Source organism: Erythrolamprus reginae, chromosome 4 (genome assembly GCF_031021105.1).
Source record: "Erythrolamprus reginae isolate rEryReg1 chromosome 4, rEryReg1.hap1, whole genome shotgun sequence".
NCBI classification, from domain to species: domain Eukaryota; kingdom Metazoa; phylum Chordata; class Lepidosauria; order Squamata; family Dipsadidae; genus Erythrolamprus; species Erythrolamprus reginae.
The window spans coordinates 93,747,622-93,762,605 of record NC_091953.1 but is presented as its reverse complement, the minus strand read 5'-3'; the positions used below and the strand labels follow the sequence as shown (position 1 = coordinate 93,762,605).

The window sequence follows — 14,984 nt, the reverse complement described above, 5'->3', positions numbered from 1 at the left end:
ATGTTTCTTTGCTCAGCATTGTTGTAACTTCAAATGATCCCTGAATGAATAGTTGTGAAACTAAGGCTCCTTGTCACTGCAAAATTTAAAAGCTTGGTAATATTTATTAACAATGCCAAAAAATTAACTGTGTGCAGTATAAAAATTGATAATGATAAAGTATTTTTCCAGTGCCAATTTTACTGAAATCTGATATGTATCACAACAACTACAGTTGTGAATTTAATTTCATTAGAAATAATTATACACTAAAGAGGGGAAAAGAAAACTCAATCCAACAATAGTAGTATTATATTTAAGTATAATTGATAATTTATGCACTAGTAATCTTAATGGAAATATTTAAAAAGGTTTGTTTTACAACTTTTGTTTTGATGTTTGTGCCTCACAGAGGAAAATAAAAATATGATTTGGTTAGACAAACATTTCACATAAAAATGAATGATAGTTTCAATATTTACATTTGTACAGTTTCAAGTGTAATACCTATACAATTGTACATATGAGAAACCTAGGACTGACGTACTGTAACTTATCAAAACAAAATGCCTGTCACATAAATCACCAGACATTTCAGCCAACATCACAGTGTTTCAAAGAAGTTGTTGCTTGCGTATAATTTCATGCTTGGATGTCATGTTCAGTTTGCTCCATTCCAGCCATGAGTGACAAAGTTAAAGATTCCACTGTGAATAAAAAATGAGTAAAGTAATTAGGATCAAACTGTCTTTTGAGCAAAACATATCAGAGGTAGATAAAACTATGATACACTTCTTAAGTGTCAAGTAACACAAATTTCTAACAATTCTAATTAATATATACCTCCAATTACATAGGATATAAGTATGTTAGTTAATTAGTAGAACAAAGTCAAACTAGAGAGCTAATTTCAATACACTTAGAGCTTGGGAATGATTCCATGAATGAGAATCCTCAATGGGAAACCAACTCAAGAAGCTTGGGAAATTTTGAAAAGCGAGATTATAAAAGCCCAGTCTAGCACAATACCATCGAAGAAGAAAAATAATAGGTTCTGAAAGAAACTAGAATGGCTGGATAAAGAACTCCGTCACAAATTGAAAGACAAAAAGGACAAGTATAAAAAGTGGAAAGAATGGGAAATAACTAAGGCAGAATACCGTCAAATAGCCCAAGCCTGTAAAGATGAAGTGAGGAAAGTTAAGGCTCACAGTGAACAAAGTCTTGCGACAAAAATAAAAAGTAACAAAAAAAGCTTCTTCCAACATATTAAAAACAAGAAAAAAATGAAGGAAACAATTGATCCATTGCAGGGAGAAAGTGGCAGTAAAATAGAATGCATTTTGCAAGCAAAACTATCCATAAATTGAAAAAACTTTCACAAAAATGGGGGGGGGGCACATTTATGTGCAAAATAAACCAATAAGGATTAATTTTTTCAGTTTAATTTTCATTCCATTGTGTGCAGAAATGTTCAAACGTGTTTCCAGGTGAAAAAAGCTTTCAAAAAGACCAAATATAAGTACCTAAAATGATCAATTTGCAGTCCGGGTCAAATAGACCCGGGAACATAACATTAGGGAGGGGTTTTTTTTCAGCAAGAAAGAAACCCCCCACCCCCCCCAAAAAAATTCTCATAGAGAGAACCCCTGAAATGATGAAAAGTCATGAAATTTCAAGTTTCAGATATGCAGGGAAAATTTTTTACAGGGACTCAAACTTGGCTTCGGGTCACATACGACCCGAACAGAACAGCAGGGTTTTAATACCAGGGAAGATTCTGGAAAAGATAATCAAGCAACGAATCAATGAAGCAAACAAAGTAATAACCAAAAGCCAACATGGATTTGTCAAAAACAGATCATGCCAGACTAATCTTATTGCATTCTTTGACAAAGTGACAAAATTAGTGTACCAAAGGAATGCTGTATATTTAATTTACTTGGACTTCATTAAGGGATTTGATAAAGTAGACCATAACCTACAACTAGATAAAGTTGAAAAATGTTGGATAGACAGCAACACCACCAGATGAATTCAAAACTGGCTAACCAACCACACTCGTATAGTGCTCAATGGCACTGTATTTACATGGAGGAAAGTATGCAGGGGAGTACCCAAGGCTCTGTTTTAGCCCCAGTACTCTCTAATAACTTCGTCAATGATTTGGACGAAGAGCTAGACGGGAAACTCATCAAATTTGCAATGACACCAAACTGGCAGGAATAGCCAATTCTCCAGAACATAAGCTCAAGATACAGAAGAATCTTGACAAACTTGGACCTTGGGTGCTATCAAACAAAATGAAATTCAATGGTGAAAAAAGTAAGGTTCTACATTTCAGCAACAAAAACAAAATGCACAAGTACAGTATATGTGGTACTTTGATCAACAGTAGTAACTGTGAGAGGGATCTTGGAGTCCTAGTGGACTACCATTTAAGTATGAGCCAGTAGCATGCAGCAGCTGCCAAAAAAGCCAACCCAGTTCTAGGCTGCGTTAACAGAGGGATAGAATCAAGATCACGTGAAGTGTTAATACCACTATATAATGCTTTCGTAAGGCCACACTTAGAATATTACATTCAGTTTCGGTCACCACAATGTAAAAAGGATGTTGAGACTCTAGAAAGTGCAGAAAACAGCAACAAAGATGATTAGGCGACTTGAGGCTAAAACATATGAAGAATGGTTGAAGAAACTGCATATGTCTTGTTTAATGAAAAGAAGGAGCAGGGGAGACATGATAGCAGTGTTCCAGTATCTCACGGGAGTCAGGTTATTCTCCAAAGCACCTGAGAATAGGACAAGAAGCAATAGGTGGAAACTAATCAAGGAGAGAAGCAACTTAGAACTAAGGAGAAAGTTGACAGTTAGACAGTTAGAACAATTGGAACGGCTTGCCTCCAGAAGTTGTGAATGCTCCAACACTGGAAGTTTTTAAGATGATGTTGGATAACCATTTGTCTGAAGTAGTATAGTGTCTCCTGTCCAAGCAGGGGATTGGACCAGAAGACCTGCAAGGTCTCTTCCAACTCTGTTATGATGATTATGATGATCAAAAGTATTTAGGGCTACAAGTATTAAGAAAGCAATATTGTTTGGGCTACAAGTATTAAGAAAGTAACATTATTATAAATGTTTAACAACAAATTGTTAATATTAAAAAGTACTCTTTTCCTTAAATACTCACAATGTGGAAAAGAGCCTCTACAGACTGCTTTGTTTAGAACTGTCACAAGAAACATATGACAGTTTTTAAAATCTGATTCCATCTTTGTTATGGATTCCATTCTAAAAGTAATGAAAGATAATTTAGACAAACAGTACAAACAAAAATCAAGTTTTGGGAAACGTATTGTTATTCCTTTCTGAGTAAAAACAAGGTATTTATAGTAAAAAGCTGTGAACAGAAAATATTTTTATCACAAAGGTATAATCACTTTAACTGTATCTTTTATCCTGTGTACCATATTCAATCTTGTATCATTTGTATCATCATCATACAAATCATTTAAGGTCTTAACTCTTTCAACAACCTCCTACACCTAGAAATCTTAGTGGCATAGTTCATGGTACCCTGTAAACTCTAATTTTATTCTTATCATGCTAGGTTTCACACAATGCTGCATACCTTTTAAATATGTGAACTTTAACATTCCGGTTGGATGACTTGATACATATGTTCAAAGAAGAGGTGAGATATATCTCTAATACTATACTATATCATACAGTATGCTATACCATTTTTCACAGATGCCCCATTAATGAAGTAAATGTATTATCACAGTCATAATTGCTGCTCAGAGAAAACCTACAAATGATTGCTGAAGCTATTCTTAAGAATTATAATCTAAGGCAAGCAATACACCCCCACACACACACATACACAAAACTGTATTTCTCTGAATGCAACTGATGGCTACTTTTCCCAGCACTATATCTACAGTAGTTTCTGTGAATACTCAGCTATGATGTCAAATTATTTGTTGCCAGAAAGATGCCTGTGCATTTTTACTGGACTATATTAAAATAACAGTTGATAAACTGTAATTTTCACCAGATGAAAATACTTCAAATTATATTTCAGGATATCCAAGATTTTTCACCATCAGAGCATTTGGAACACCTAGTACCATTAATAACAGGGTTCTAACAATATAATTTTCTTTTATTGCTGATTATGTCTAATTTACTTGATGAATATATAGTTTAAAAAATTATACTTAAAAAGACACCCTGCTCGTGAAGCTAACATGTGTCCAGAAGTGATAAGATCCAATGTAAATGTATTCCATTGTGATCTACACAATTAATCTGTCAACACTATACTTTTATTCATAAGACTTCACTCTAAAAAAACAATGTCAGTAAAATAAGTCCCAATTCTGTCAACCAATTGTGATGCATAGATTGAAGAAGTACTTACTTCCAGGCTCCCAAACCAGCTTCCCAACGATCTGCAAACATCAATACTAGGTTCAGAACTTTCATTATTGCTTCTTTCACAAAACTAACCTGGAAATAAAATGTAACAGGCAATAGCTAGCGTCACAAATTTATGTAGATTTGAAGTAGATTCACATATTCCATTCTTCAGTTATTTGTTAAAGTTGAAAAATTTTGAGTGGGTTAATATATTGGTAATATATTAATATATTATTAGATAATTATATCTTATGATTTGGTTACTTTTATTTAGGAAATATATTTTTGTAAATATTTCTTTTTACAGTACAAAAAAGATTGTTAGCTCCCAGAGTCCTTAGGAATGGGTAGCAAAAAGTAAATAAGGCAGATAATCACACTACAGGAAATATCCATATTCCAAATACAGTAATACCTCGTCTTACGAACTTAATTGGTTCCGGAAGTAGGTTCGTAAGACGAAAAGTTCGTAAGACGAAACATTGTTTCCCATAGGAAACAATATAAAAGCGATTAATGCGTGCAAAGGGGGGGGAAAAATCACAAAATGGCGCTCCGCTGGGCGCCGCCACTCGGCTGCCACCTTTTAAAACAGCCAGTGGGCTTATCGGCGTTCTCCCGAACCCGAACCTTTCGGGTTCGGGAGGCCACTGAGAAGCACCGCCGCCCGGCTGTCACCTTCTGAAACAGCTGGGGGGCTTCTCGGCATTCTCCTGAACGCCAAACACGGAAGTTCGGGTTCGGGTGGTGGCCGCCGAGAAGCGCCCGGCTGTTTCAAAAGGTTACAGCTGGGTGGCGGTGCCCGGCAGAGCGCCGTTTTTGCAATCAGCAGCGGCGTTTTCGGCCGATCTGGAGGCTGGAAAAGAAGGTGGGGAATCCCAATAGGGAATTCCATGGGCGGAGCATTGACGTCACAAAGACGTCCTTCCTGGAGGCTACGTTTCAGTTGCAAAAACGGTGCTCTGCCGGGCGCCGCCGCCCGGCTGTATCCTTCTGAAACAGCCGGGCGCTTCTCGGCGGCCTCCAGAACCCGAACCCGAGAAGCCCCCGGCTGTTTCAGAAGGTGACAGCTGGGCGGTGGCGCTTCTCGGCGGTTTCTCGAACCCGAAAAGTTCGGGTTCGGGAGAATGCCGAGAAGCCCCCCAGCTGTTTTAAAAGGTGACAGCCAGGCGCCCAGTGGAGCGCCATTTTGCGATCTGTGGTGAGTTCGTAAGCCGAAAAAAGTTTGTAAGAAGAGGAAAAAAATTCCGAACCCCGGGTTCATATCATGAGGGGTTCATATCACGAGGTACCACTGTATATTGAGGGGGGGGGGGAATTAATCAGAGACCTACACTAAAATACATACTAAATATGCCAGGCTACTAACACAAAGCACAAAACAACCATGGAAACTAGAGTTCCTCCCTCCCCCAAGGAAAAAGCATCAACATGTAAAATTTGGAGAATAGAAAACCATTTAAAGCTATGAAAATGGGGTAATGAACTTTATCAGCCTGTCATTTGAACTCTGTTTCTTGCCAGAGCGTAAGCAAATCTATCACAGGTGCAACAAGAAGGTTAATATTGGATCCTGTTGATCTCTGTGACTACTAAAGAAAATAGGCAACTATTTTCCCACCATTAAAGGCTGTAAGACATATTGAATGCTAAATTTGAAGACTGCAGGTAAATCTGTTTTAGAACACCAACAAATATACTTCTTATTGTTAATTCTACCTTCAAAACATTTGGTGTATTGAAGGAAAGATTAGCCTCTGTTTTCACAAACCAAGAAGGTATTTTTTTAAAAAAATAGATGTCTTGTGATCTTAAAACATTTATTCAACATAAGGATATTTAGCAAGGGTTGATTATCAATTCCAATATGTTGAAAATATAATGGACTGGACCTGTGGGCCTGTTCTACATTGATCTGTCTTAATTATAAAATTCGATTATCAGTTAATTAAATTTTGGGGAAAATAACACTGAAAATATTAATATTTTTGAAAATTTGGAAGAATGCTATAATCCCAACCTCTTGTAAATATTATACAGAATCCATACAAGTAATATTTTATATACCTTTTCTCTCAGGAGGCAACGATCATGGATTGTAGAAAGATATCTATAATGTATTTTGATTAACTGATCTAAATCTTTTGCTTCTTCTACTTGATGCTGGAACTCCAAGCCTGTACTATGAAGAATCTTATAAAAGGAGGCAAAATATATAATGAACTAAAATTTAAATTTCTTTACTCTATATTTCTCTAAATCTTTCACTGCAATCTTCAGAAAGTGTAAATTACAGAATACGAGACATTTCTAATTACAATGAACAGCCGTTTGATAATTAACATAATATATGCACTTCGATTAAATCAGTTTCAGAAAAGAATTTAACCCCCTTTTTAAAATTGAAGATATAATTGGCAACCGCATCTAAGAAAGAATTCTTAAAATTCAACCACAGACTGAAATATTATGTAAACTTGAATATTTGTCAGTAAGTCTGACTCTAAGTCAGTGATGAAATCTAATTTCTTTTTACTACTGGTTCTGTGTGTGTGGCTTGGTAGCTGCAGTGTGACTTGGTGGGTGTGGCAGGGGAAGGATACTGCAAAATCTCCATTTCCACTCCACTCAGGGGAAGTTTACTGCAAAATCCACATTCCCTCCCCACTCCTGGGAGAAGAATATTGCAAAATTTCCACTCCACTTTGGGACCAGCCAGGTAGTTTACCAGTTCTTCGAACTACTCAAAATTTCTGCTACCGGTTTTTAAGAACCTGTCCGAACCTGCTGGATGTCACTCCTTCTCTAAGTAAAAAATCTGAATGTCTTCTTTCAAATCATAACTATTATTTGGAAATAATGTAGGTTATTACTACACTAGAGAACAAATACTGGTTTTCCCTCTATAATTCCTTTAAACCAGTGGTTCTCAACCTTTCTAATGTTGTGATGACCCCCAACCATAAGTCTAGCGTCAATTCTCCCAACAGAGCTTTAAGCTGATTGGCAGGAAGGTCAGAGGGATACCCCCACTATAAATGTCTGATTTGTCAGATTGTAAAAATATGTTCCAAGATGCCAGAATAGAAGCTTTAGTTCCTAACACCATGGGAAATTTGTCTTTTCTCCATGGTCTTAGGCGACCCCTATGAAATGGTCATTCGACCCCCAGAGTGGCCCGATCCCCAGGTTGAGAACCACTGCTTTAAAGATATACAACAATACATCTGGAATAGTTTACAATGCAAACCAAAGCTGAATTCTTATGAATAAATTTATTTTGCAGTACTGTACTTAGCATTAGCAAGAATATATTACAGAAGAAATTATCGTGTATTTGAAAGCATTTATAAATAAAGCAGAATTTGTTACTTAAAATCCCAAGGGCTGTTAAGCTGAGAATGACAATCATATATCAAGTAAAAAATGTGCAGTCTTTTTGCTACACTAAGGAACAGTTCAAAATCACTTCTGATTGTTTACAAAAAGTTATTTTAATGTTATTGAAATGCATTGTATATCACATACCCTAGTCATAATATAGTTGTGTAGGCTGTTAACAAAGTGCATGAGTTTCATTCTTAAAATGAACATGCGATGAGTTTGTTGTTTAATGGGCTCCGATTGAAGAACTGCTTCTTGATCAAGTATCATACCTCTATTATTCTGGAGCTTTTTTGCTGCTGTGACTAGTTCTTAATAAGAAAATAAATAAAATAAAGTAATAGGTAGTAAAAGCAAAACAATATAAATTACAATACCTCTCACACATTTTATTAGGTGAAAAGTTCAACTTTCTGAATATACTGCTCTAAAATACCTATTCAAAGAATAGAGTAAATTGCATGATGGCAAGATGCCAAAAATACAAAATAACTAAAATACAGCAAGAGCCAGGAAAGATCTGACCAAGAATTCACATACCCTAACTTTCTTTCCACCTCTTCAACATGAAGTTCATAAGCAGTACCTAAGCACAATAGCATGCTCTTCTTTCCTATTACTCAATTGGTACTGGGAACATAAGGAATGAAAACAGCATTAAGGGACTTTTAAATTATAATGTCTGCGGAGAGGGGCGGCATACAAATCTAAATAAATACAAATGTAAATAACATATCTTCAAATAACTTTTTATTTGAAGACGTAAAATATACAATAGCTGTTTATTCCATTAACATCTTAATGTTATCTTATTAATGTCTTTACTTTTGTCCTTAAGTTCATCTGATCTCAGAATTTAAAGTCTTTTTATACTGCAGTAAGACTTTAATCAACTATTTGGCAACAGGACTATTTCTTTAAAAAGTCTATTAAACTCAAGCTTACTGTATGTATCTGACATAATTTCTGTTATGTAAATAATTATTCAATCAATGCTAACATCACATGGGTAATTTACATCATTCCCACAAATTCATTAAAATGTCTATTGTTTCAGGTAAACTTTAAAATAAAATATTGTAAGCTGAATTTGAAGTTCACTGGTGATTCAGAAAAATAAGGTTCTACTGTATCTTTTCCTTTCCATACATTCCTCTCTCCATCTCTTCCTCTTTCTCTCTCCCACCCTCCTTCCTCCTCTCCTCTCTCCACGTTATATTTCTGTAGAAGCTGAAGGTAGTTAGGTTTTAAATTTATATTACAGAGAATTAATCCTCTTACCATGAAACCTCAACACATCCAGACTGTATTTGGCCCATTTTATTTGTAACAACAGAAGGAAAACTTGATTATAGATTTTTTGGCACTCAACACTTATAACTATATCCACTGGCCAAGGGACCTAAATAGCAAAATAAAACAAAAATTGGTATCCTTTTTTACTTTATTGTTAAACTTTTCATTTCAATATAAATAAGTATTACCTTGTAACTTAGTATTAAGCCATCTAGTGTATGAACAGGCAACTTCTTCTTTGCTATATCAATATTTTCACATAGAATTGACAACCTATGTAGAAAAACATGTGGTTATTATCAACTGTTTATTCCAAGGCAGATAACTATACAATTAATGAAATAAAATCAACACAAATGTTTTCAGATAAAAGCATCATCTACAATCACTTTGTTGCAAACTTTGTAATAGGAAAATTTATTTCAACATAGGATATTAGCTATCACAGCAATTCTGAACCATACAGTTACATTTGCTTTTAAACTGATATAATTAGTGGCTGCTTCAAATCATTTAAAATTAGTGATCACCTAATTATTACATATAAAGTTTTCTTTGTTTTAACCTCTAAAAATTTACTCATACTAAATAAGAGCCAAATTATAACTAAGTACCTCTATATCTCTATTACTAATAGCAATAAACCTGCAAAATATTAACAATATGTGAATGCCTTCTTCATTCATATTAAAATTACATTCACTTAGTTTATGTTAACGTCACAGAAGTAGAATATGCTAAAGTTTTAAATGTTTTAAATTCCTTTGCAATAGTAGCAGCGCATTTAGGGCAAATCCTTCTACCTCTTTTAGATATAATTACTTTATTACCTTAAACTATCCTCTGGATAACGTTGTGAAACTGCTTCTTGAAGTTGGACATTTAGGAATGCTTCACTTTGCCATGTGTCTTTCTCACGTATTTTATCAAAAATAGATGTGTAAAAGTCATACATTGTATCACCAGCTTCAAGTAAGAAAAAGTTTCTCATTGCCTGCAAGTATTCTACTAGCCTAAACAAGAAATACAAATTTCACAATTTACATTTCAATTCTTCACTTATGCAATGAAAATATGTATGTTATAATAAATTTAGTATAATAGAATTCAACGATGTTTAACAATTATAAATCTCAATGAATTATGTTATTCAAGATACCTAATTTCAGATTTATGTAGTTATGTTTTACAGAATACAATCATCAAACTTTATAAATCATTGTATTTTTCAGATTCTAAGATGCAACTTAGTATAAGACGCACCAGAATACAAGATGCACCTTAGTTTTTGGGGAGGAAAATTTAAAAAAAATCTGTCTACCAGCATCCATTTGGCTAGTGTCCTTAGCAAACAGCATGGAACAGGTATTAACCTTGCAAAACTCCGTTTGAGCAGCTACTTTTTCAGCCTTGCAAAGCTCCATTGGAGAGGTTGTTTTCAGCCTTGCAAAGATCCATTTTAGAGATTATTTTAGCCTTGGAAAGCTCCGTTTCAGAGGCTGCTTTTTCAGCCTTGTGAATCTTCATTTGAGAGATTGTTTCAGCCTCCAGAAGCTCCATTTTAGAGGCTGTGCGGGGCTATATTTAGTGTATAAGACCCACCCAGATTTTCACCCTATTTTAGGGGGAGGAGGCATTGGCTTACCTGACATGCCAGTTCTCGTAAATTGGAGCTAGCATTCAGATTTTTATCCAGATGGATAAAGAGAACCCTGGGAAAGGGCAAGAAATGCCACCAGCGAATAGAGTTTCTGATATCCTCTGGGAGCCTAACTATGGTAAGGGAGGATCCCCTGCCTAACTTATGGAATGGTAGCAGGAACCACTGAAACTCCCTGGAGTGCAACATGGCCATGGTACAATGTCCATGCACGAAATCATCTTTTCCAGAAGTGTGGACCTAAGGTGGAAGCTGTTGGGGTGGATCCAGTCCTGGCTGCTTATTACCGTATTTTTCGGTGAATAAGATGCACATTTTTACTTCAAGAAAGTGCCTCAAAAACTGGGTGCGCATTATACATGGAATGTTGGGAGGGGGAATTGGGCAGCGATCAGCAGCGGCAGTCTTCCCATGCTTCGTCGGCTGTCCCCGAAGTTGTCCAGCAGCCCTTGGCTGCTTCCCTCTCTGCAGGAGACTGGGAGGCGTTGCCCGAGGAACCCTCCCAGCAGGCCAAAAAGCGGCTCGGGCAAGCGACTGTGGCAGCAGCTGAGCAGGGGCTGCCTCTCTCTGGCTGAGGCAGCTTCGTTCGGGCCCTTCGCCAACCGCCGCTGCCATCTGAGGCCATCCTGCTGCTGGCCTTGCATACCAGCCCTGGTTGCAAAGGGAGATGGCGGAACTCCTTCTGTCTGCACCAGTTTCCAAGCCTCCTGCGTGACTAATTCTCTGTCTGGGAGCCCCGTCTTCCCCCCCACCCCGCGCATACCCCATTTCAGCCTGCACTCCAAAAGTGCTTTTCCCTTCGTTTAGGACTGGTGCTCTTCTCTCGGGGTGGGGAGAACAGAGCCACAAACGCTGCCTTCAAGCTCCGCGCAGGGCGGCCACAGGCGCTTCTGGCATTCTTCACCCAGGCAAAAGACGCAGCAGTGGCACAGCATGCCTGAGAACCTGTCAATATGTCAAAACTGGCAACTTATGTAAAATCTTACCTGTAATCTTTCTTCAAAGTTTGCATTAAATTCCCACAACATTCTAGATACTGCTTGTTAATGTGAGGATAAAGACAAGATCTCAGGGTCAGTTCAAATGTCTGGCATGTAACTGATTCAGATGACCTATCTACACAAACATCACCAGCAGAAAGTGTCTCATGTATGTTCCCGTGGTCCAAATATAATCTGCAAAAAAAAAAGGGATTAACTTTAGGTACTTCATATTAATTCCAACAAATTAATACAGAACGTGTACAAATATATTACAGATAAGCAAACTATACAGAAAATAAAAAGATATAAATGGTCTCCGATTTTGAGAGAGACTTTCACAGATTCTGTAGCTAGTTTGTTTTTGTTAGGCAATTGAGTATGTGACATCAAGTTATCAATACTTAGTAAACATAGATTCTTCTCATGACAACTGCTTGGTGATAAAGGGGGGGGGATTAACACATCTGACATAAACTGAAATACACAGTCAGTATAGGACAGGACTGTCAAACTCGCAGCCTGTGGACTGGATGTGTCATGTGCTGACCACACTCACGCCTGGTTTAGCAAAGGGAGCATAGGAGGGAAAAGTCACAATACATCACATGATGATGCTGTGACAGCATTAGTTTGACACCCCTCTCCCTGGTTTTAGGATAAAGTAAATCTCTCTAATCTTCACAATTGGCCATTTTTAAAAAATGTAAGAAATCAGACAATTGTTAGACAATAGCCATATACACCAGTGTGATTCGACACAAAAATATGTAACCCTTCCCTGGTGCAGAGCTGAAGGGATTGGATACTGTAGCCTAGAGGATAATTCTCTGCCTTACAAGGCAAAGGTTGCAGGTTCAAGTCCCAGTGGGTATGGCTAGCTGATGAGGCCAAAATAAGGCCGAAATAGATCTATCCTAGTCTCCCTTAATTCAGCAAAAAAACATGTGACATATATATAAATATAAACAAATGTGGTTTTACTATATCATTAAATATACACTTTGATAAAATATTTTTTAAAGTTACGATTTAGAAAAGACTACAGATGATGTTATGTGGTTGGATAATGAAACATCTGCAAGAAAATAATGAAGCTCAGAGAGCATCAAGAATTCCATAATTAAACTCTTGACTTCCATAAAATCAAGAGTTTAATCATGGAATCTTTGGTGCTCTCTGAGCTTCATTGTTTTCTTGCAGATGTTTCATTATCCAACCACATAACATCATCAGTACTAGTGTGTGTGGTGTGTGTGCCCTGTTTATATACAAAAATTTGCCAGGTCAGTGTTGGTGAGGTGTGGTTTTCTCGTTGGTAGTTCTTGATTAGGGTTTTTTTTCCTACTTGTTTCTTGTCTGGTGTTAACCCAACTCTGGACTAAACCTTTTCCTTCTTAGCTCCAATCTCAGGCATAATTAGGTTGGGCATTACATTTTCAGTTATAATAAAACTAAATTATTATTGAGTTTGGTACAGTTCTTTCTCTTATACTCAATATTGGTACATTAAGCAAACTCCATTTTCTATTGCATTTTTGTATATTGTCATACTTCTATTATTGGTATTTTACTTTAACCAATGTATTATCCATTGCTGGGTTGGTACCGGTTCGCACCAGTTCAGCGAACCTGTAGCAGCGGCAAAAGGCTCCATCCACTTGCCTGGATGTCGTAAAAAACACTATGCGCATGCGCAGAAGCATTGTGCACGCACAAAGATCACGCAAACGCCCCCATTCTCCCAAACCGGTAGTAAAGGTAAGTAAAACCCACTACTATTATTATCCTATATATTTATATTCTGCATACAATATCCTGACAACTGTTATAGCAGACAGAAATTAGCATAATAAAAAGTACCAATATATGATTTCCAAAGATTTAACTTGTTGACTATTGTATTACAAATCACATACATACATACATACATACAATTTTTTGTATTTGTTTGGCAGAATCATGCTGATGTTTGAATAATTAGAAAGGATAAAATATATTCAAAATCTCTTATATTACCTTGCAAAATTAATTGCTAGTAAAGGATCATGAATATCATCCAATTCTAAATGTCTTTCTGCAATGGACTGCATCTTTATTAGGCTCTCTTTAGTAGCTTGCTGTTCTGTTAAAGAATCTTGAATATGTTCATCTCCATGACGTAGACGCAATTGCACAGATTCCAAAAATAACATGTACAAGCTCTTCCTTTCTGCACCTGAATTAGATATTGAAACATACAGTAGATTACGGCTTCTTCAAGACAATTGTTCATAAAAACCAGGGGAAAAAACACACTTAAAGTTTTTGATTACACTGATAATGAAATCTAATTGGTCAAACAAAACATATGGGGAAAACTGAACTAGAAGTATCAATTATGCAGCAGTAATCATTTAAAAATTATGTGAACTAAGAGTGATACAGTGTGTCTAGAATGTTTTCATTTCATTTTCAGGTGTCAAGAGTTGCAGGTGCTTTATAACAGCCCTAATCACTTAAAGATGTTTAAAAAATAGAAAAACTTCTTACTTACTTACTTACTTAAGTCTGATTTACTAACTGACTTCTTGCTTTTAAGAAGTGGCTTGCTAATTTTTCCCTGTATGATCTTTTTCAGTATGAATGTCTACTTTGATCTGATAAACATCGAGATAATGTGCTTTATAGTATAAAAATCCAAAATGGAATAAGTTCACCTAATGAGGCTACTGAAATCTTATCCTATGTCTGGAATCAATCAGCATCAAGGATGAAGAGATCATGGTAGCGCTGAGTTCTAGCAAGATAAGAGTTACTAATTGGTCATTGGAGTTTTCTGGCAGCTCCAATGGTATCTCCAGATGGGGAAGCAAAGGGACAAAAGATTTGGTTGTTCTCTTAGCCATTTGGGACAAGGTATTCGGTTAGTCTGCTTTATTTCACTATTGTAGTTTATTAATTGCAGGCTGCAATTTATTTATTAGATTTATTAGATTTGTATGCCGCCCTTCTCCGAAAATTCAGGGCGGCTGAATTTGGATTTCTTGATTGCTCATGTAATTTATTTTTAACTAGCCATACCCGGCCACGTCTTGCTGTGGCTTAGTCTGGGCTACGGACCCATTGGAAGACCCGATTTTCTATCACACTTAGATTATTCCATATAAATGGACCATTCTCATTGGTTCAAATTAGTACCAGCCAATCCAATCACACCTCCTATCTTCTTCACCAACCAATGAAAACACACCTTCTTTTCACCAGCCTCAATGCCAA

At 36.5% G+C, this 14,984-nt stretch overlaps 1 protein-coding gene across 2 annotated transcripts in view; it reads right to left on the bottom strand.

The window, feature by feature from the left end:
- Positions 1 to 281: 281 nt before the first annotated feature.
- Positions 282 to 14,984, bottom strand: part of TUBGCP5 (tubulin gamma complex component 5) — a 37,010-nt gene continuing 22,307 nt past the window's right edge. For both annotated transcript variants that reach the window (XM_070750920.1, XM_070750921.1), the window contains 10 exons: positions 13,746 to 13,944; positions 11,733 to 11,921; positions 9,917 to 10,099; positions 9,275 to 9,359; positions 9,072 to 9,192; positions 7,935 to 8,101; positions 6,474 to 6,599; positions 4,408 to 4,496; positions 3,172 to 3,272; positions 282 to 686 (listed from right to left, as the gene is read on the bottom strand). In XM_070750920.1, coding sequence (XP_070607021.1) covers positions 622 to 686; positions 3,172 to 3,272; positions 4,408 to 4,496; positions 6,474 to 6,599; positions 7,935 to 8,101; positions 9,072 to 9,192; positions 9,275 to 9,359; positions 9,917 to 10,099; positions 11,733 to 11,921; positions 13,746 to 13,944 — 1,325 coding nt within the window. In that variant the 3' untranslated portion in view covers positions 282 to 621. The remainder of the gene's footprint in view (positions 687 to 3,171; positions 3,273 to 4,407; positions 4,497 to 6,473; positions 6,600 to 7,934; positions 8,102 to 9,071; positions 9,193 to 9,274; positions 9,360 to 9,916; positions 10,100 to 11,732; positions 11,922 to 13,745; positions 13,945 to 14,984) is intronic.